The sequence below is a fragment of the Fistularia commersonii genome, chromosome 3, assembly GCF_037954325.1.
Source record: "Fistularia commersonii isolate RoL2024-O1a breed Wild chromosome 3, RoL_Fcom_v1.0, whole genome shotgun sequence".
Classification (NCBI taxonomy): domain Eukaryota; kingdom Metazoa; phylum Chordata; class Actinopteri; order Syngnathiformes; family Fistulariidae; genus Fistularia; species Fistularia commersonii.
The window spans coordinates 5,238,698-5,259,627 of record NC_141286.1 but is presented as its reverse complement, the minus strand read 5'-3'; the positions used below and the strand labels follow the sequence as shown (position 1 = coordinate 5,259,627).

General features: G+C 40.4%; 1 protein-coding gene across 1 annotated transcript in view; it reads right to left on the bottom strand.

The window, feature by feature from the left end:
* Positions 1-12,536: 12,536 nt before the first annotated feature.
* The window catches only part of LOC147235293 (solute carrier family 12 member 9), a 67,781-nt gene continuing 59,387 nt past the window's right edge, over positions 12,537-20,930 (bottom strand). Inside the window, exons 11-13 of the mRNA XM_086142303.1 lie at positions 18,805-18,979; positions 16,692-16,838; positions 12,537-15,647 (exon numbers count right to left, since the gene is read on the bottom strand). Of these exons, the coding sequence (XP_085998429.1) occupies positions 14,689-15,647; positions 16,692-16,838; positions 18,805-18,979 (1,281 nt within the window). The 3' untranslated portion in view covers positions 12,537-14,688. The remainder of the gene's footprint in view (positions 15,648-16,691; positions 16,839-18,804; positions 18,980-20,930) is intronic.

Sequence of the window (20,930 nt, the reverse complement as noted above, 5' to 3'; positions counted from 1 at the left end):
TTGGGTCTATCAGGAAGAACTCAGACCTCATTAAGAAATAACCACCATTAGCTAAAGCACCCTTCATAGACATACGGGAGCACACGCGTGCTCCTCTGGGTTAATGCTCCCCCCTATTAGTGCATGGCATGTCAAAAGTACCGGAGCTCCTTAGTTTTCATGTAACAAAGGGGCTTTTATTTCTTTTTTTTAATTTCTATTTTTTATTTTTCTATTTTTATTTTAAGTTGAATTGGGGATATTACAAAACTGGGAATATTGGCATGACCTCAAGTTTATGCTATCATAAAAATAACAACAATAATAATTATTTTCATATAGGTAACATAATCATTATTCTATATATTATAATATAGATATGTTATTATATATATAGTACATAGAAATACAGTATATTTTATTATAATATATTATATAATAATAACACTAATAATAGCAATTATTATTATTATTATTACTGTTGTTGTTATTACTATTACATTAATAATATTATTATTAGAAAGTATGCAAGTGGATGGTGATTCAATCTAAACAAGGTCAGACACCATATCTTGGATTTTATTGCTTGGAAAATTGGCCAAAATCCTTTTAACTTGGAAAGAAAATAAAACTTCGAGAATTGCCTCAGAGGACAGAAGTGATGCTAGAGATAATGCATTGGAATAGCACATCATCCGTATTCTATCACAGACATCCTATAGATAGAGGTCAGAAATACTGTCAATACAACTAAATGCAGAAAATTGATGAGGGGTCTCAGATTTTTTTTTTCTCCTGATTTATGTGTTTCTTTTCATTTACCCAAGGCGGCCCACAAGCACTGCAAATTTCATTTGTCGGAGTACCTGGACAAAATTTGTAAACTGAGCTCAATTTCATTTCGATATCGATTTTGTCATTTCGTGTTTTCTTTTTAAGGCACCTCGTTAAAAATGAGGCATCAGAGTCAAATTAAATAGAAAAATGTGTTTGGAAAGAGTTGTCTCATAATTGAAAGTAAAGGTTGCGGAGACCTTTTTATCTAAAATACCTTTTGAGACCCTTCAATGTTTCCATTTTGTTTAAAAAAAAAAAAAAAAAGTCACAGTTTCACAAAAGTGGTTGCGATTTTGCCGGCACTCAGTGTCTTGTTATGCAACTTTAAAGGACTGATCATTTACATAACTATAAGTCTGTCAGGACCTGCAATCCGAGTTAATAACACTGGCCGGTAGTCATTTAACTAAAACACTTCGACTGTGCCTCCTTGACATTTTCTGTCTGCCTGTAGACGATGAATCCCCCGCCTGAGTGAAAGTCAAGGTAACACTCCATTACTTGCTCATTTCCTCCGCACGGAGTATCTAAGCATTCCCTTCACTTGGAAGTGCACTAATTACTGTTGTAATCAAACACAAAGACAAACAATTGTGCATTTGCATTGTTAATATCTTACATTCACACTTCTCACTCCTTCTGATTCAATTAAATTGTGTTTTCTCTTACCCTTGCTGAGCAACGGCAAACTATTTGTTTGGGGGTCGGGATCAGGTGTTGGCCGAAATGGTCTAAGGAATGGCATTTGTGTGTGTGTGTGTGTGTTTGCTTGTAACTGAATATATGTGATTACGTGGCTGTGTGAAGAAAGGGAGGCAGGGAGAGGTGACAGTCAGTCAAATAAGAGGTGGAAACACAATGACAAGCGGCAAAATTCAAGCAGAAGGTAGCAGATGGGGTCAGTTGCCTTTTTCTTTTACGTTTGTCATTTGGGTCGCTGCTCTGATTACCATGGATGAACGAGCCGCGGCGTTTTCTTTTTTTCTTCCTTTTGTTTAAATAAATGTATAAGGACCATTAGACACAAAGCATTCTCGCTGCATTGAGACCCTTTTTTTTTTTTTTTTTTTTTGGAAATCACAAAATAATATAAAAGTGTAATGTACCGCTGAGGAAAATGTTGTTTTTTGGAGAAAAATAGTATCAACTCTTGCATGTAGCGACGGTGTTTTTTTTATAATTCCAAATGTCTGTTACCAGGTCTTTTCTTTTCATACATTGTTAATCAATACAGCAAAATCACATATATTTTCTCTTGGAATCAGGTGATACTGACTTCTTGATTTTCAGAACAACTTTGGAATAAAATTATTATTAATATAATCATTATTATTATTTGAGCTGATCCTGATTCAACCCCATTTGAAAGAAAATTGTGTTAAAGGAAACACTTGTGGCTTCAAAACCAGCTGATTTCCTTGTTTGGAACCACACGCTCATGAGTTGTCCAATCAGAAATAGAAAAACTCACACTTAACGAACAAAATGGGAAAATCACCAAGGGCGGTCAATCGTTTGAATTGTTTTCCAGGCCTGCTGTAAATATTTAATATTTAAATCAGCAACATGAGTGTGCATATAGTAAACTGTATAAACATTGTGAATTGCCTTCCAAACAAATTAACCAAAATACACAAATTGACTTCACTTGTAAATGTTAATCTTATCTAACAAGTTGAATGTGAGTAGTTTTTGATGTGAATATATTTGCACAAATCCCAATATATTTCCAACGAGGACGGGCAAGGCCACATCTGCATGTTGACCAGGATGGACTCGTTGTCGGGCAACTTAAGTTAAGATACATGGGCGTATGTAGCCAAGAGATCCATTCATGCTTCAGTCATATGTGTGTGTGTGTGTGTGTGTGTGTTTGATCAGAGAAGCCATAATAGATCTTGCAATACAAAGTTTGACCCTCAGTGTAAGCCTGAACAAACGGAAAGGTACGTTTTGTTTGTGATCTGTGAACTGTGAGGCTACAGTTATTGGAAAAAGAAACCCCTTGATAGGATTATCATTTACGTTTCTTTAAGTGTCTGTGAATTTCAACTTTAGGTAAATATTTGCCTCACAGTTATTTAGGTTGCTTAAGTTACACAACAGACACCTTCCAGTGATTATTGGTTAAAATATTATTTCTTTTAAATGGGAAACCAGAGCAGTAATGCAAGATAATGGATAGTTTAATCAATTCCTAACACTATATTGGTTGCCTATATTATATTATATAATATATAATGTATTGAATGAGGAAAAGGGGGTAGAAAATCTATTAAAAGAAAGTCACCTGTTCAAGAGGCAGGAAGGTGCTTATTCTGATTTATAATGTTATTTCAACCTGATCAACAAGAGAGAACCGGGCTCTTTCATTCTCTCTCACTTTCGCCAAGATGAAATAGAGTGCTTGTGCAAGAATAGTGGTATCTTGCAAACAAATAGTAGTGTCTTGCAAACAGAAGAGATGCTAAAAGCTAGACGCAGGGCTCCGTGCCTTGTGTACGGTGTTCAATTCGTTATAATATTAGTTTTCTGCCTTTTACCGTTTGCCAATGTGACGTATTGGTAGAACAATGACAAGCTTCCTCCAAAAACGTCCACACAGCGGTCTGGCTGCATTTATACATTTACGACACCACACGTATTTAATAAAGTTAAAACCACTCACTTTGAGTTTTCTAACTCCTTTGATTAACTTCTTGTCATTAATGTCAAAATCCTCTGACCTATTGGTTTCAGTCCAGATGCTGTAGCCGACTATCGGTATTTGCCAAAATCAAATTAAAAAAGGTAAATGTAGATTGAAATTTTTTTTTTTTTTTTTTTTTTTATGCACAGGGTTTGACCAACTACAACCAAATAAAGTAAAGGATCAAATTTTAAATCCTGGAATTCAAGATGTGAACCTGAATCTGACAACGAAAAACAAATAACCTCCATCCACTGACCTTCCATCCATCCATCCATCCATATCAAATGTTTAGTATGTTTCCACTTGCTAAAAGATTGGTTTAATTTTTAAGTAAATGAACAATCCAGGTACAGAATCTGTATCATTATTTTTTTTCCAAACTTTCCATCAGCAGACGGGGAGAAACACTGTCACTCACGTGGTGTCAGTCTGTCCATCACTGCCCGTCATGGACGGATGATTAATCGAATTCCGGCTGAGACTCCTCGTGAGAAGAGAGAAATCGTCCGATTTCTGCTTGTTTTATTTTTTTTTGTTCTTTTTACAATGGATCAACAACATTGTGGAATTCCATGTTCACCTTTGCTGTTGTTTGGAGGGGAAATAGAAACAAAGATTAGGAGAAGGGTGACCCAGACAGGGTTTTAAAGGTGGCCGTTGGGTGTATTGATGGAGAGTGTTTGACTAAGAAAAAGGATAACAGAAGATGTGGAATGAGGTTGTGCACACACACACAAACACACACACACACAAACACACACACACACACACAAACACACACACACACACACACACACGTGCGTGCGTTACTGAAGATGTCATTAGACAAAGAAACAAATGCCACAGCACTAATTAATCCCTGCCACTCCGGGACAGGAAGGCCTTTCGAAGGAGCCCTGAATTCAAACAAAAGAAACACCCGTGCAGTATCCTGAGGAGCTTTGTCTTATTTTAACCCTGTTGAGGATTCGACTATTACTGCTACAATTCCACAAAGGCTATGGACAAAAAGAGGGGTGAGGTCTTCTTTTGTCCATCCACAAAAAAATAGCTGACAAACAGAATCTTACAACTGGGGCAGACTTTACAGGAAGCTTAATATCGGTGCCGTATGATTTGATTTGTTTGTCCCTTTAGCTTTCCTTTCAGAAAGGTACAAACATGCTGTGTTGCACCGAGCAGGACGGGAACTGAAATGTAATGTCACCATCTCAATGCGCGTTATCCTGACAGACACGTGCGAATGATTGTGTTTCGTGCTGCAGCGTGGACCGAACACGAGACCAATCGGCAATAAGTAATGGTCCTTCCCAAGTGGCTCTGCAAGTACAATCACGATGCATATTCAAAAGCACAGTGGGAAAGGCAGTTTATAGCTTGGTCTGAAACACCACACAAACTATTTATAGACCTTAAAAGATTCGTTTAGCAGGGTATATAATACCTCTCTCACATAGATCACTTTGAGATTACTAACAAATGCCTGAATATATATTTCAAGAAATTAACTTCTTTGGCATATTTCAATCCTTTTTTTTAGTTTTGTTCACTAAAAATATGAATTTATCGTTAAAAATGTTCCCTGCTATCACAATTTACTGTGTTCTTCAGCTTAATAAAGACATGTCTGAGAATGAGCCAAACTGGAATATCTCAGATCTGATTAAGTCAACCCACAATTCTCATTAAAAAGTGATTCTACTCCCATTTGTCCTTTGCAAGGTGTCTCTCAGTTAACTACAGAGAGGCCTGCCAGACGGCTGGGCTGACTGTCTCAAACCAGCTGTACATTTAAATAAAATCAAATAAAATCAAAAAAATAAAAAATAAAATAAAATAAAATAAAATAAAATAAAATAGAATAAAATAAAATAAAATAAAATAAAATAACCTCTTCCCCAACCCGGAGTGGGGACTCCACTTGTGTCCGGTTGAGCACCATGGTCTTGGATTTGGAGGTGCTGATCCTCATCCCGGCCGCTCCAGTGAGAGCTGGAGATCATGGCTTGATGAAGCCAAAGAGCCACATCATCTGCGAAAAGCGGAGACTCAATCCTACGGCCATCAAACCAAATCCCTTCGCCGCCGAGAAATTCTGTCCGTAAAAGTTATGAACAGAATTGATGACAAATGGCGGCCCTGGAGTGTGAGTATGTGTGATGTGCTGATTTGAATAATATTGTGAATTTAATACACTGTATACAAGACAGTCAAATGTTACTGCGCTTGGTGAATCCCTATTTTTATGAAAAAAATTCAACAGTGGAGCTCTGCTATCGACATAGGATTCACAACATTACTATTTACACAAACCTCTCAAGCGGGCGAGGCCGAGCAAACGCTCTACAGCTGAAGTTTGATCGCAGCGCGAGGCTGATAGCTATCAGTGAGGGAGGAGATCACAGAACACCTTGTGGTTGGAAAATATGACCGAAGATTTCTGAAAAATTCCAAGTCACAGAATGGAAGAAGCTTCATGAAGGAACAACAGTAGTTATTATAGTAGTGACAGTAGGGTGGAGACATCCATCCGCTGCTAGCCCAGCTTGGTACTATCATGTTGAAGAAAAAGTATGCATCAGCTGTTTGTTTATAATTAAAATAGCTACATACATACATCATTTTGGATGTCACAATGTAAATACAACAATTCTCTTAAAGTTTTTTTAGACTCTAGGGACAAACTTGAGCGACCTACAATTTCATTTTCATATATCCCAAGAGTCTAAAATTAAAATGTTTACAGCTGCCCCATATGCAGCAACATAGTACACCAGTTACATGTATGTATTAATAACCTAGATTTCTAAAGGATTTGACATACTGTAAATTAACTATTTGTTAAACTAACATTGCTAATTATCTTTAATGAAACAATGAGTGTACTATTTCGTGGCAATGGCAAACATTTATTTCAATTTTTTTTTTTTTCCGACCAAAGTTTGATTCTCTCTAAATATACCATGAATTGATGATGGTTTTAAAGTGTGGTCAACTAAGTTTTTAGTCAGTATTTTGAGAGTTTTTTTTTTCCTCAACTATTCACTCGATTTTTTTCCCCAAAACATGACCAATGTCATGCCCAAGAAGCTCTGATCATTTGCGGCTGCCAATGCAACATTTTACCACATTGTCTTGCAAACATTTGGCAGTCCAACTTCACTGATATATGACATTCTCAGGTTACCAGTACGGTACTTAGATTAAAAAGCAATGGCATATGTTCTCTATCACCCACAGACAAGTGAAAGAACGGATTCTGTCTTTGAATGACGTGCTTGACCGGGTGGATCTACAGGATTGAAATTTACTGTATCAGAATCTGATAAAGAGCATTTAGAAAGCCACGTAAGGATGAATTTGTTGTTGTTTGTATACTGTTGATACAATGCACACTGAGGCTACAGAAGTTGTGTTAGTTTCTGGACACAATTGTTGGCTTCCCGGGCTCAGTCCAATGATGCCAGGATGTTGAAAATAGCCGTTTGCATCCCCACAGATGGTACCCATCAGTAGGCTACTCCTTTCGAGGGGATGGCGGATATTCTTGTATGTCACAAGCCAATGCACTAATTGTAACTCAAAGGTAAGCTGGAGAGAAATACAGTTAAAGCAAGGGTTGAAAGTGCCTTTGGCATGATGATGACCAGATGGAGAAAGATATATTTAAGGCCTTGGAGGCGCACCCTGCTTTTGCATTGAAGGCTACTGCTTGTGCGATTTGTGCCTCTTTTGCATCTATGACAGGGATGCTGTTGAGCCAGTGGGGGAGGCATCGGGGCCAGATGACTGCGATGATCAGCTCCATTCATGCAGCCAGCATGAGCACTGAGTCCGCCTACAGGGTTTCACCAGTCTGTTACCTCATGCCTTTCACTGCATCATACATGAAATGATACACCAAATTATCTATAACGGCACAACCACAACAGTGTTTCAAAGAGGGTACTGAGAAGGGAAAAAAAAAAAAAAAATCCAGAATCCAAAGGGTCAGTTCAAAAAAGCGCCAAAGAAACATTATTGCAACAGCGGATAAAGATCAAGCTCATTATCACTGGCACCAACACCCACAGTGCTGAAAGGGTAAAATATAATTAACCTTGTATACTGTGCTGTTTAACATTAAGGCTGATTTATTATTCTGCATTAAACTGGGGATGTATGTTTCAGCATAAGTACATGTATAAGTACAAAATGGCAAACAGAAAACATTGGTGCTTGGTCTTTATCAGATGCTTCTCCACATTCCTGCACCAACAACCCATACCAACTCCTTTTGCCTGAGCATTTGCACAGATATGTATTATAACTTTATGTAAACCTGAATTAATTAGCTTTAACTTGTAACTCTAAATAGATACAACACCAAAAGAATTTTACTGTACAGGGAAACACTTTTCTACACTGTACATGTGACAATAAACACTTTGAATCTCAAATCCAAGATGTTGAATATGTCTCAGCACCGATGGCGAGTCAATGCGATTGGATGAAGGACAAGATCTTTACAGTTCAGGGGGGTTCAGTGCTGCAGATGATTGGTGGATGAAAGGCAGAGCGTTTACTAACTGTCAGACTCTTGATTTTCTCAAATTGCTACCAATTTGGCCTCATACGGAAACTCAACTGTTACTGTATCGTGCTTTGGTAGCGTAGCACAGTGACATGTATATACTCCTATTGCTTGAAACTCTGGCACAACAATTTCCTTTGGGATAAATAAAGTTGTTCTCATCTCATCTCATCTCACCTTCGGGCTGCAGATGACATTTCCGGTTGGTCCATCTGCAGAGCATTTTTGCATCAGGCATCTCCGATAGGGTCCACAGAACCAGGTTTTTCCTCTGCCAGCTCTAGAAGAGCCTTCTTGTCCTTAAAGCCTAAAGTCAGGGAACGTACAGATTCACCAGGATGATGCCCCTGTGTTACTTCTGCAGGTCATACCTAGTGGGTAATTGAAAAAGCCCAACCCATCTTGTGACTAAACAGCTACCAGCTCTGTGTGCTTCTCTGGACCTGATCTTTTCACAATCTAAATCAAGCCAGCCTTGTTAAGGCATCTTCTATGTTTGTCAAGTTAACAACGGCTTCCAAGGTTATCAATTTTCCCTACTGGTTTTGCCTCACACCTCTAATCCTTTAGTGCTTTTGACATCACTTTCTTGTGTCTTCTGCTTCCAGGCCCTTCCTTATTGTGATAACCCAAAAAGCTCTGAATGTTTTAGACTGCATGTCAGTATTCAGGGCTATTTTCGAGATGATTGCGCACTCTTAAAGGGAACCCCATCCGGGAGGACTAATTGGTATAAATATGCTTTCTTGTTTGTCTCGTACTAGAATATGTTCTTAAAAAAAAAAGCTTGAAGGATTGTTCTTTAAAAATCGCAATTGATCCATATTTTAACCTGCAGGCACAGCCATTGTTTTACTAGCTCAATGCAAGCTGAGTTAATGACATAAACAGGTCGCATTGTGTTAACGTTCGCTCTCCAAAATACGGTAATATGGCCACATTGTGATGCTTTTGGGTGAAATTTCTGGACCTAAGGAAAGCTAAGCCGCTGAAAGAGCAACACTTTTCTTTCACAAGCACACAAAAGGTCCTTGGGAAACGAGAAGCCAGTTTAAAGAAACGCCACGGGCAGGAAACGCTGGATGTTTTCCTGTGAAGGTGTCAACAACCCGCGACTGCAGAAGTAGCACCCGATGACAAATAGCACGATCATGGAGGAAGCTGACGACAAGTCACCCGGTCATTCCACACGGTGGCCCGTAAGTCTGCAGTGAACAGCTGATGACAACAAGTGCAGCTCCTTAGAACAGATACTTTCTCCGTGTTGACATGGCACAGCAGCGACGTTGGCCGATTCTTTATCTTTATTTACATTTTGAGTTCTCGCTTTTGTAAAATGAATAGGACGGAGCCCAATGCAACAGCATAACTTCACTACCCGGACGGTATTGTGACGTAATCAACAATGGCAGCCCTCGGGAGAAAGGTTTTTTTTTCTTACAATTTTATACAAACTAACGTATGTTGGAAATTTTATTAGTTGTTCACGTAGCTGGTACAAATATTGATCAAATAGAAGAAAAACATCTATGTATCCGGGGATTCCTTGAACGGACACATCATATAATAGATTACGATGACCAGGTAACACCATAATCTTTGTACTTTAGACCTTCTTAAGACATTTCTATTCTCCCTCCTTCCTACTATTATCTATTCCTACTATTATCTATTACTGGTATGTTTTTGCTTGAAACTCTGGCACAACAATTTCCTTCGGGATAAATAAAGTTGTTCTCATCTCCTCTCAGACCTTAAATGTTACTATATGGCAACTTTGATCAATTTTTCTCACATCATCTGCACGCTGGGATGTTACGGGGGCCGCATTATACATCTACGACTCTTGGTGCACCAAGAGTCGTAGATGTTATAATCCCTGACTCACCTCTGGTTCGAGAAGCTGAAGAACTTGGCTGACTTCAACTCATTTGAGTCCATGATAGCATCTCCTGGGGCTTTCTCAGATGTCTGGTCGTGCGTTCGGCTTTTTCGAAGGGAGGTTTGTTACATCAACCGTTTAACTTCCAGACCTGACTCATGGAATAAAATGCCTTTCCCTAACTGGAGTCCTCTTGAATGATTCTGTGGAAAACACCGGGGAGAAAGAACCAGTTGAAAAGTCCTGTTTTGTATGGGACACATGAAGATGTAAATGCATTTTGCTACTGGGGTTGTACGATAGAATGTAGAAGAAGTCGAGTTCAAAGGAAGTTAGCTATTGCGGAAGAAGTTATAGGGATTAGCAAGATCCGGCAAGACGATGTGGATATTATATTTAAAATTCAAACCCATGGAAGCACACTTGATTCAGTCTTTATCTATAATACTTATCCTACACACAAGGTCACAGGGATGCTGGAACCAATCCCTGCTGACGTCAGGGGAATGATGGATTACATCTTGGACCAGTCGTCCAAGATGATGATGATAATGTTGAGACATACTGAGTCACTATATTTCTTTAAGCGTTATCATTGTATCTCGTTGGGCCTCTGTCATTCTGGTATAAGCATTTCACTAAAAATCTTTACCCGAGTGTCTTGGTCTAAGTGTTTTCTGAAGCTGTGTTTAGAATGTCACCAAAACATGAAGTAAATGTTCTCCAAATTTAAGACAGATGTGTTGAATATTTTGGTTCAATTTTTGGTTGGCCATAAAAACTTCTATTTTTGAAAACCTATAAAATGACGTATAAGGGAAATTGCATTGAATTTTGTTTTGTTGACTTTCCATTTTTCAGCGATACATAGGGAGTCAACAGGCGTTTGATATGTTGAGCGTTACAATGAAAGGACGATGAAATGACGAAAATGCTGCCGGAAGATAGCTGAAGATGTAAAGACTATAACATCTTCTCTCAACATGAAGAGAATTAATTTGCATGAGACTTTACATAAGAACTAACACTACAAAATTCTCTTTTTTTTCAATAATTTGTCCTCACACAAGTATCGTTGAGCGACTACTATGAATGACTTGTTATCGCATTGTTGGAAACATGCAAAAAACAAGCCTTTTCCATGCTTGTTTATCACTGCAATTTCAATCTCATAAAATGTTTTAAGTAATTGCATGAAATGGTTTATTATCTTTTTATTCTACGGATTCTATTTTAGAATGAACAGGAGGTTTTATAACCTGAATTCTGATGGTATTACTAACATAAATCAGTGTCTTGAAAGGCACAGTTAAGACGCCGGGTCTGGGGGTGATAAAGAACAGTTTTAGATTTTTCTAAAATGCAGTTTCAAACTTAACTCTGTACTTTGAATGTCTCAGAAGTGTACTTACCAGAGTGTGAACACACACACACACACACACACTTTATGCATATTTTAATGCATACATGAGTCACAGTAAAACCCAGAGGTCTGTTTGGACTCGGATATTTAACTTGAAATCACATCTGGGAGTCACTGTGACCAGATCCCACTTGACACCCCGTCCTCTTCTCCCATATTTAAATTCTTTTCCTCCCTCCATCTAGATTCCCGATCCAGCCGATGACTAAGGCATACGCTGTGCCTAGTAGAATTACGTAGAAATGAATATGTGGACAGGCAGATGGAATGGAATGTGTTGGAAATTAAAAATGAAGTGATAAGTGAGAGAGGGTGTATGTGTGTGTGCGTGTTAGGCTGTTACGGTTATGATACATGGTGGATGTGACAAGTTAGTGACAAGTTTCCTCTGATCAGGGGTGTAGACATGACATAGTGAGTGTTTTAGGCTTGGAGGCAAACATACATCCAGCCGCGATGGTCTCTCTTTGATTTTGACACACACACAATCTCTGGAAAACCCCTGAAGGTAAGCGTCTCTCCCCCCCCACCGTCGCACCCACCCATCCGCTCTCCTGTCACCATCTTTTGTGTTTTTGTAGCCTGTAGCTTTTTTGTTTTAAAGAGCGAAACAAATGCAAAATTTAATTCTGAGGCCCGCGGTGCTCTCACAGCACACCCCGATGCATCTACAAACACACATCAGAAAAAAAAAAAAAAAAACCTGGTCTTGAACCCTTGTTAAAAAAAAAAAAAACACATCAAATCCTCTTAAAGCTTGGGTCTTCGCCCTGGTGATAAATGTCAGCCTCCTTCTTCCTAAAGAGATATCAGTGGTTATTTGGGCTTATTTCTCCAATCTGTTGTTCACCTCAAAGCGGAGATGGAATCCATTTCTGCCTGGCTGGCAACGGGGGTGACTGTAGGACAAGGTAATTTGGCTGGCTGGCACCCTCTAGCTCTGTCTGAGCTGCCGAGCTATCTCAGCCTCCATTTCCAAAGTTTACCTCCGACAAACAAGCACACCAGACACAAAGCCCCTCAGCCCTCTGCTACAAGATGCACAAACTGGGTTTTAGCTGAAATCAAACAAAGTTCAGAAGCGTTCAGCGGTTGCTTGGTTTGATCCGGATGTCACAAGCAAACCAACTGAGGAAGCAATGAGAGGACATGTAATACAAACACTTTATTTCTTGCCATTTCAGTTTACATCTTAGGAATATATATGTATATCAACGTCAATTTGAAATTAATTCACTTTTGTTTGTACAATACGTGGAAATATTCCGAAGGACCAAGGTCAAAGTTTTGATGAAATGTAGTGTCAGTTGTCCGTGAAGAATGTAGCGTTCAAACAAAGTCCCGTCCATAAGAATAAATTTGATCCACTTTGGCCCACAAGTAAAGACATACGTTTATCTCATTTCAAACACAGGGATGTCAAAGACAAGCACAAATCCTAATAGAACATCCCTCGGTCAAAACTGAACGGGGAAAATGTGGTGCTGACTGTAAGCACCACATTTTATCAGATCAGTAGGATGAAGTGTAAAGGATCGAAAGCCTCGCAATGTAATCAAAACTATTAAAATGATTGCGAAATCAATCGATCTGTTATTGAGAATGTGTAATTAACATGTAAAGGAAAGGAAATGGAGTTTTCCACCTGGTGCTAACAAAACAACAAAATTTAGCAGGGCTCTTGTGCACAACAGTATCTGGATTGGTAGAGAAACAAAGTTAAGTTTAAAAAAAAAATGGTAAAAGTTACCACGTGTCTAAAAGACATAAAAGTAATTGATACAATATTTAACGTAATCACAGTAGTAATTGGCGTTGTAAACTATTCAAAGGAATTTTGAAGATCTGCAAAAAATGCTGTTTGGCAGAGGAAGAACCAAAGTACACTGTGCACTGCAAGAGGAGTGTCTGAGAGGGAGTGAATAAAAAGGCTCTCACATTAGTGCACTCGCTATTTTTGAGTGTTTCCTTTGCATATTTTTGAGTGTTTCCTTTGCATAAACCACTATAATAGAAAAGAGGATTTCCTGAAAATCTGATCAGTCCAAATCTCTGTCATGGATGGAGTCATCCTCGCTTACTGGTTAGGCACGTTGTCACTGCAACGTTGCAACTGTAACACTGCAATGGGAAATGCATACGGAAGGACCGTTTGAAGACATGTGAGTAGAGGTGGAAAGGAAAAATCATATTTGTAAGGAGCAGTGAGGGGAGCTGGAGGATTGAACGCTGCTCACAAAGCGTCTCGCAGCGGAAAACTCTCTCGATCATACGTTAGGTGAAGATGAACCCCGAGAGTTGAGTGATACGAAGTTGTGTCGCCGTCGGGTGAGTGGACTTCTCCCTGTACGAGCTCTTGGCTCAGGGGCCGGGATGCAAGGCAATGATGCAAAGACATTCAAAATTGACATTGTCGACGCGAGGTTGCCACTGATTTTTTTGCCCTTTTGAATTGCCTGAATTCTAGCTTTGGGACATTTTCACACCTGAAGTTTCCGACCCCGACGGGTCTGCATTCCCGTGCGTATCCACATGGCCTACGTATCAATCTGTGTACGCTGCTCGGTTTGCATTGATTGATATGTTTAACTAACTTCCTTCTTCATTTCATTTGGTTAAACCATTACTAGACTATTACCCCAACAGCATTACTTCTACTCTATTATATCTTCCACATCTTTATGCCCTTGGATTTTGGTTTCACCCTACCTCTCAACATAATCTTAATTTTTTTGTCTCTTCAAGGCTTGACTGAAATATGAATTCATGGGTGATAAAAACCTGTTTTGCCCTTAAAAACTGTTTTCATATCGCGAACAATTGCTGATCTTGCGTTAACACTGATTTGGTTAAGAACCAGCTCTTTGGATCTCAATTTTCATTCCATCCTTCATCGCTGCATTCAAGGTTCAGACCAGCCTGAGTTATCCAAAAGTCCATACAAAACTCTGCGATTGTGTCATACCGCGGCACTTTTAGGTATACATTCAGATTTTACTCTTCAATTTGGTCCTCAAATACAAAAACATATCATAAGCAATTATTTGAAATTACCTTTTAAAAAATATGTCCTAGTATTTCATGGGTTCACGTAACGTGAAATTTTACACGCTGTCTGAGGCGATTGTAACGTTGCCGTTCGGATAAAAAATGTTCTGTTTTCATTCTGGGAAATAATGCACTGAGGGTCTGTGAAGGACTGCGATGAGGCCGTCACAGAGCTCAACCTGTGAAGAGCAGCCTTGCTGGGTGTTGCGGACGCTGCGGCCAGAACGGCAACATTTCACTGGAAGTTTCAGGGTTCAGAGATCGGTGGTGATGACGGGCGTCACGCCGTGGATGAGGAGCGTGGGGCCCAGGTTCTGAGTCAGCAGCTCCAGCTGGTGTAAATACGCGGTGTAGCGACGGGTGTCGGCCGGGGGACGCGGTAGGTACAAGAAACGCACGGCGGGAGGCGGCCGGGCCTGATCCAGGATCAGCTGATTGACGGCCGTCAGGTAGTCATCCGACAAGCGTGTCGTATTGCTCGGGAAGCTGTTGACGTAATCGTCTTCATCCTCCTCTTCGTCCGTCTTTCCCGCCTCTTCTTTGATGGTCTCGGGGGATTGAGAATTCGGCTTCTTGCCCCACTCACCTTGGCGCTGCCAGTGTAGAGCCACCTGCTGGTCCCAGGGTACGGGATAGATCCGAGCTTGGATTCTCAACTCTTTCAGCAGTTGCCCCAGCTTCTCCTCCGAGCCTCTCACACTGCGTCCTTCCTCCACGCACAGGAAAAGCCGCAGCGTCGCCTTACGCCAGGCTCTGACCATGTTGAGGATGCACGCTAGTTGGAGCAGGAACAGGGAGCACGTGTCTACGTAGCCTGAGCTGTCGGGATGCAGGAGGTTGACCGGCCAGACGTCCACGTACACGGCGCTCTTTCCTGGAGACGAGGAGGCCGGCGACAGGACGCCGGCTCGGTCGAAGCCGTTAAAATATCGGGCCAGCACCACATTCTTCAGCATCTTCATCGCATCGGCGATGATCGCTACGTACTCCTGGGGTCCCAGAGCCTTCCCGTCTCCTAATTCTCCGTGATCGTGCCTGCTGCCGGCCCCCCGCAGAGGTGCGAAATGAAAGAGAGGGGGCTGATGCTCGAGTTCCAGGGAGGGGCCTGAAAGATCTGCGGACTGACTGCTGGAGAGCGAGGGATCAATCAGCCTGTCGTTCGGGAGGCTGTTGTCATAGAAACCCAGGACAAGGGTGTTGGGACGCATTCCACCTGGAAAGGAGAAGAATTGATGACGGAGAGGAACGAAAGCATTTGTTACACAAACAATGCAATGCTTTTTCTTTTTCTCAGTTTTGTAGTTGGTGTTTGGAGCGAAACTGTGTGGAAAAGCAAAAGAGCGGTGAGGGAAAGGTGTTAAAGCACAGAGAAGTGATCAGTATTAAACATGACTCACAGTCTTAAAGAAATAAAGCACATCAGTAGACAGGTACAATGGTTTCTGACTAACGACAACCACGCTAAATTCTTTTCAAAATCAAGTGTAAAGCTCTCATGATTCAGCATGGCTCGTCTATAAAACTTCCGAAATATTTAGAGTGAACTGATATGTGTTGGTTCACATATCAAAAGGAAAGCTCATCCCAAAGGTAAAGCACTAAAATAAAGTGACGCGGCGGCGAAAGCAGCTCCGAAAGCAATTCCGTGCTCAAAGACGACTGTACAGAACTGGAAACACAAACAGGGGTCGTGCTGAAGTCGGACGCAAATATTGGTGATGAAATAATACGAATCCTTTTGTTTCTGCAAGAATATACTCCGATGTAGAAACAGTTGCAGTTAAGCTAGATGGTTTTGTTACAGTTTTCTGTTTCACAATATTTGTGCCACTCCATTAATTACAATTACAGACGGATGGGGGGGAAAAATAATGGGTTTAGTAGCTGTATGACAAATTCGCTCACTTATTTGAGCGACCATCAGCAGGATGTGAACATAGCTGGCATGAAGAAATAATAACGGAGGTCAAAGCGGTTGATTATGGTATTGAAAACAACACGTCATACTTAGTCAGATAAATGCCTGACTTCTGATGACCTCCTAATCTGCTTGAAATAATTCACCAGAAAAAACAAAAAAAAGTTATATCAGCTCTGAGTTATAAGTATAGTAGGACCGGCAGTTTGCACGAAAAAAGGCAAGTGGCCCGTCACCGAGCAATAATGAAATGGCAGTGAAGTGGGGAAAAACAAATTAAGAAATTATGAATTATTAACATTTTGAAGGTTATCGAGAAAGGATTATGGCGGCACTGACCGAGTCCGGAGATGAACAGGAGATGCTGGACGCCGTGACGGACAGAGTCGGCCAACGTGAGGTTCACGAAGGCTTTGATATTAAGATGGTCCACCAGGGACAGCCAGGAATCGTACTGGCACTGCAAGGGGTCGGAGGGCAGCACGTCTGAGAGCGGAACAAAGTGGCATAACGTGAGAAACAAAACAGGAGAAGAAAAAGAACAGGTGCAAACTGGAGAGTCGGTACGGCACGGGTGGAATCACGGGTTGGGGTGAAGGTGAGGGGCCGGTCCCCACGGCGGGCGTTTAGATTTCAATTCTGATTTTACTGCGCAGGTCCTGATCTGCTCTTGTTACTTTTTGAAACGTAGCCGCTATCAGATTGCACCGTGTACCGCCTGGCCACGGACGACAGACCAAAATATCACCCACACTGACCGCTTTTTTTGTTTCAGTCTTGTGTGCTTTTAGCCTTGGCCTGGGGTTTGAAACTTTTTTCAAGTTATAGTCTTTACATCTGCAGCTATCGTCCACATACAGTGAGCGACCGAAAGTAAAATCAAATTTTTTAGAAGCTCAGCATAACAGAATGATCTGGAGTGGCATCGGTTGAGTTCGCTTGGCGTAATTGTCGCTGCAATGTAAAATAAATACAAATAAAGGGAGATTTAGAAAAAGAGGGAGAGAAAAGTCATCAACTTGAATTTTAAAGCATAGATTCCATTTTTTCTTAGACCTGAGAGAAACAGATCTGCATCACATAAAAATAAATAAAAATAAAAAGAGATTTGGTTTTCTTTTTCCAAGGCAAAATAAGCTATTTGACTTTTACACTGCCGATCATAAACAAGCAGCAGTTGCCTTTACTTTGCTTACCACCTCATTTTAAGACTCTACCCACCGAGTTTCTTTGTGAAAGGGCATCTGATTTTCATTCTCTGCCCAATGTCAAACAACAAACAAAGGGATAAAACAGAGAAAATCCCCAGATTATGGTCTTTGCAAAAACATAACAGAAACTTTAACTTGTGCCATGTCACTTATATTCCTAGAACCCCCCTATAGCACTCGGTCAAAACACGATTTTTCTCAGTTTTAGCCTTTGAGTAGTTTCGACAATTAGTGTGTGGCGCAGCAGAGACACTCCTAAACTGCTGTCACTGGGGTACGTGTTCTTTGTCTACAGCTGAGACACACATCGTCTTGACAAATCATCGCTCCGTTGGTCCCAAGACCTAGTGCTTTGTCATTAATCAAATGGGAGAGTGCAATAGTAACTTTATTAACAGCCGAAGAAACCCTCTAGAATTTTAGTGCTGACAGGACACGTGTGGGGGGGGAAGAAACTGCAAGGCTCCAGTGGCTCATGGACTCGTGTTTCTCCGGTGGGATTCAAGAGGATTTGGATTGTGAAGACTTCATCCGGGACCAGTCCCAGTGTCTTGACATAGAAATCCTGAAGAGGATTCACAATAGGCAAAGAAAATATTCAATGACACTAAATGTGTCCCTACAGAAAAGTTTAGAGCATTGTTCAGAGGACTGTGGTGGGGATTACTTCCTTTTGAAGACAACAGGAGACAAAGATCTTAGTTGATGAAAAAAAATGACAAAAAAAAAAAAACGATATGCATGCTTAAACAATCCAGTAAATGAATAGCAGATGTGAAACTTGAAATATATAGGAACCCAAAGTATTATAAATTCACACATTTATGAAGAAGAAAGAATTTAGAGAAAACCCGAAAGGAACGATTTCCTCTTGGGTGAAAAGTACCTTTTGAAAAATATGAATGGAAATGACATTAACTGACCTTGAAATTTGAATTATAATTTGCTCTTAGTTATAATTATCCCTTGAATATATCACAATCAAGTTAAATTATCCAAAAAGTACCTGCCCATGACCGTCTCTCCGATTTGTTTTCCTATTTAACAGACACCCCCTTGCTCTGAAATAGTTTCAATAAGTAATGGTGCAGAAGTAAACACCCCCTGAGCTGCAGGAACTGTTGACGTTCTCATGCAAAATGATGATAAGTGCTATGGAAGTCACATTATTTAGTTTGATCATAATTTAAAAGAGAAAACATGAGTCATCACTAGTGAACGCAGCAAAACACAGTCCTTACTGAGATCTCCAAGCTGGACGTGTCCCAACACGTAGAGTCCGCTCTTCTTTATGTCATTGATGAAGGTAATGAGGCCTACACTACTGCGAGGGTTGGAAACCATCAGCAGGACCTGCGGCCTCCAGAACTTGACGTGATCCTTCCTCACATCCAGCATCAGCAGGTACTTGCGGACCTAGAGGTGAATGGGAGATTTGATTATACAGCCATTCATCAATCGCTCTTCTTTATTTCCCCCCAATCAAACACATATCAAGCGCTGAGATACAGGAAGTGAATGAATAAAAGCGAGTTGTGCTTGTCATTGTCATTGGACTCCAGCACCATTTCAAAGAAATATAAATTATGTGGTAGACATTGCCAACATTTCTAGTCCCTTCTCAATGCGGCTGCAGGAGCGAGTGGTTGTGATTCTAGTCTGTGTTTCTGAAGATGGGAATAGTGTCTGAATTGTACATCACATCACTGCAGCAGTACGGCTAACGTAAAAAAAAAAAAATCTGAAAAAAATTCTGGAATAGACAGCTCGTTTTACTTTAGAAACGTAACTGATATTTAAAGGATAGGAGATTTAAATTTCTGTGAGGCGAACATTATCACATGAAAGGTGATTTGAGAGTATGGTTCGCAATGAGGGGCTGCGCATGGCATGCATGCACAAGATGCACATTGGTCTTAAGAGTGGATCGATGTAGGTAATTAATATCATGGTTATTTCCCTCAACTGTGATGCAGAAAAATTATTCATTTTAAACAGGCTATTCTTAAATATATATCTAACTTCATTGGGGGTATCCATCACGGAGTTTGAAAAAAAAAAAAAAAGACAGTATTTTCTTCAGGTATATCATCCATCTTTGCTTGCCACGATTTTTTTCTGTGAGTAAATGCAGGCTTTGTTTGACAAGGCAGAGCATGCAGCGGTATTTACTGGAGGGGACGGTTCAGGATCAAATTATGCTGAAATATTGCCCAAGTTATGAGAGTAAGTCATTGAGGGGTTGAAATGCTGTAATGTATTTCTGACCGATTGCCCAAAAGCTTACATGTTCGAATAGTCTTTCATAACGCTACGTTTTGAACTTCCATGCATTTGTAGTTTTTACTTTCTGCCGATGTATTAAAAACCGTTGCAGCTTCTCTTTTCCAGAAACATCCATTCACCAATATTTTTAATTAGCTCTTTGATTGCTTACCAGTTGGAACTGCCAGTGTGTATCGGCTTGTCGTACGACGCACGATGTAACATAAGCAGCTTTACTATTCTACCTGTGTGCCGATGAGCTGGCATCAAGGGACCATTAAGGAAATGTAACCATGTGGAACCGAATGTTAGATCTAAATCTAAAGTCTACTAACAATGATTAACACTCAATTTAGACTCTCATTTGAATTAATGGCCATTAGCTCAGTGACAACATGCCCCACATATTGATCGCGGAGCGTCCCCTACTGCCTTCAGCTCCTTGAAGGAGAGCGTTTAAGGATTTTGGAGTCCAACCTCGACTTTTTACTTTCTAGAGATAAGTATTCGCTTCTATTTTGGAGTCACAGGGATCGTATATTGGACACAGGTGCGGGGCAAGTTGTGATAAGAAGAACTGATCATCCAATCAGCTCACAAAAGAGAGGATGAGAGGAGAGCAAGAGGAGCTTCCACCCGATTTGTTGCGGCCGGTACTTTTGTGACTGTGACAAACAGCCTCTCAAAGAAAGCCAGACATTTGAGAAAGCCTTCAAATAGTTGATGTCTTTCAGTTGAAAGCGCTTTCGGTTTAAACAGCAGGAGTTAATGATATAAAAGTGTGTGTGTTAGACGGGGGTAAACAGTGGGTTTGAGGCTTCACTTTGAAAATTCAAGGTGAAAAAGCTGATAATGATCATCTTCACAAGTTTAACTCAAGGTCCTGAGTGCGAGGGTTCGTGCAGGCGGCCGTCCATCCATCCATCAAAAATGAAGATGCAATATGTCGCGCAATATTCTATATTATTATCATCGTCATCATCGCCACAACTGTTTTCATGTTTTTACATCGAGGTAATTGATATTAAAATGAAGGAAGAAGGCCCCGGTGGAGAAAACCAAATGCCTCTACTCATCTAATCATCCGTCTCTCTTTATCTCA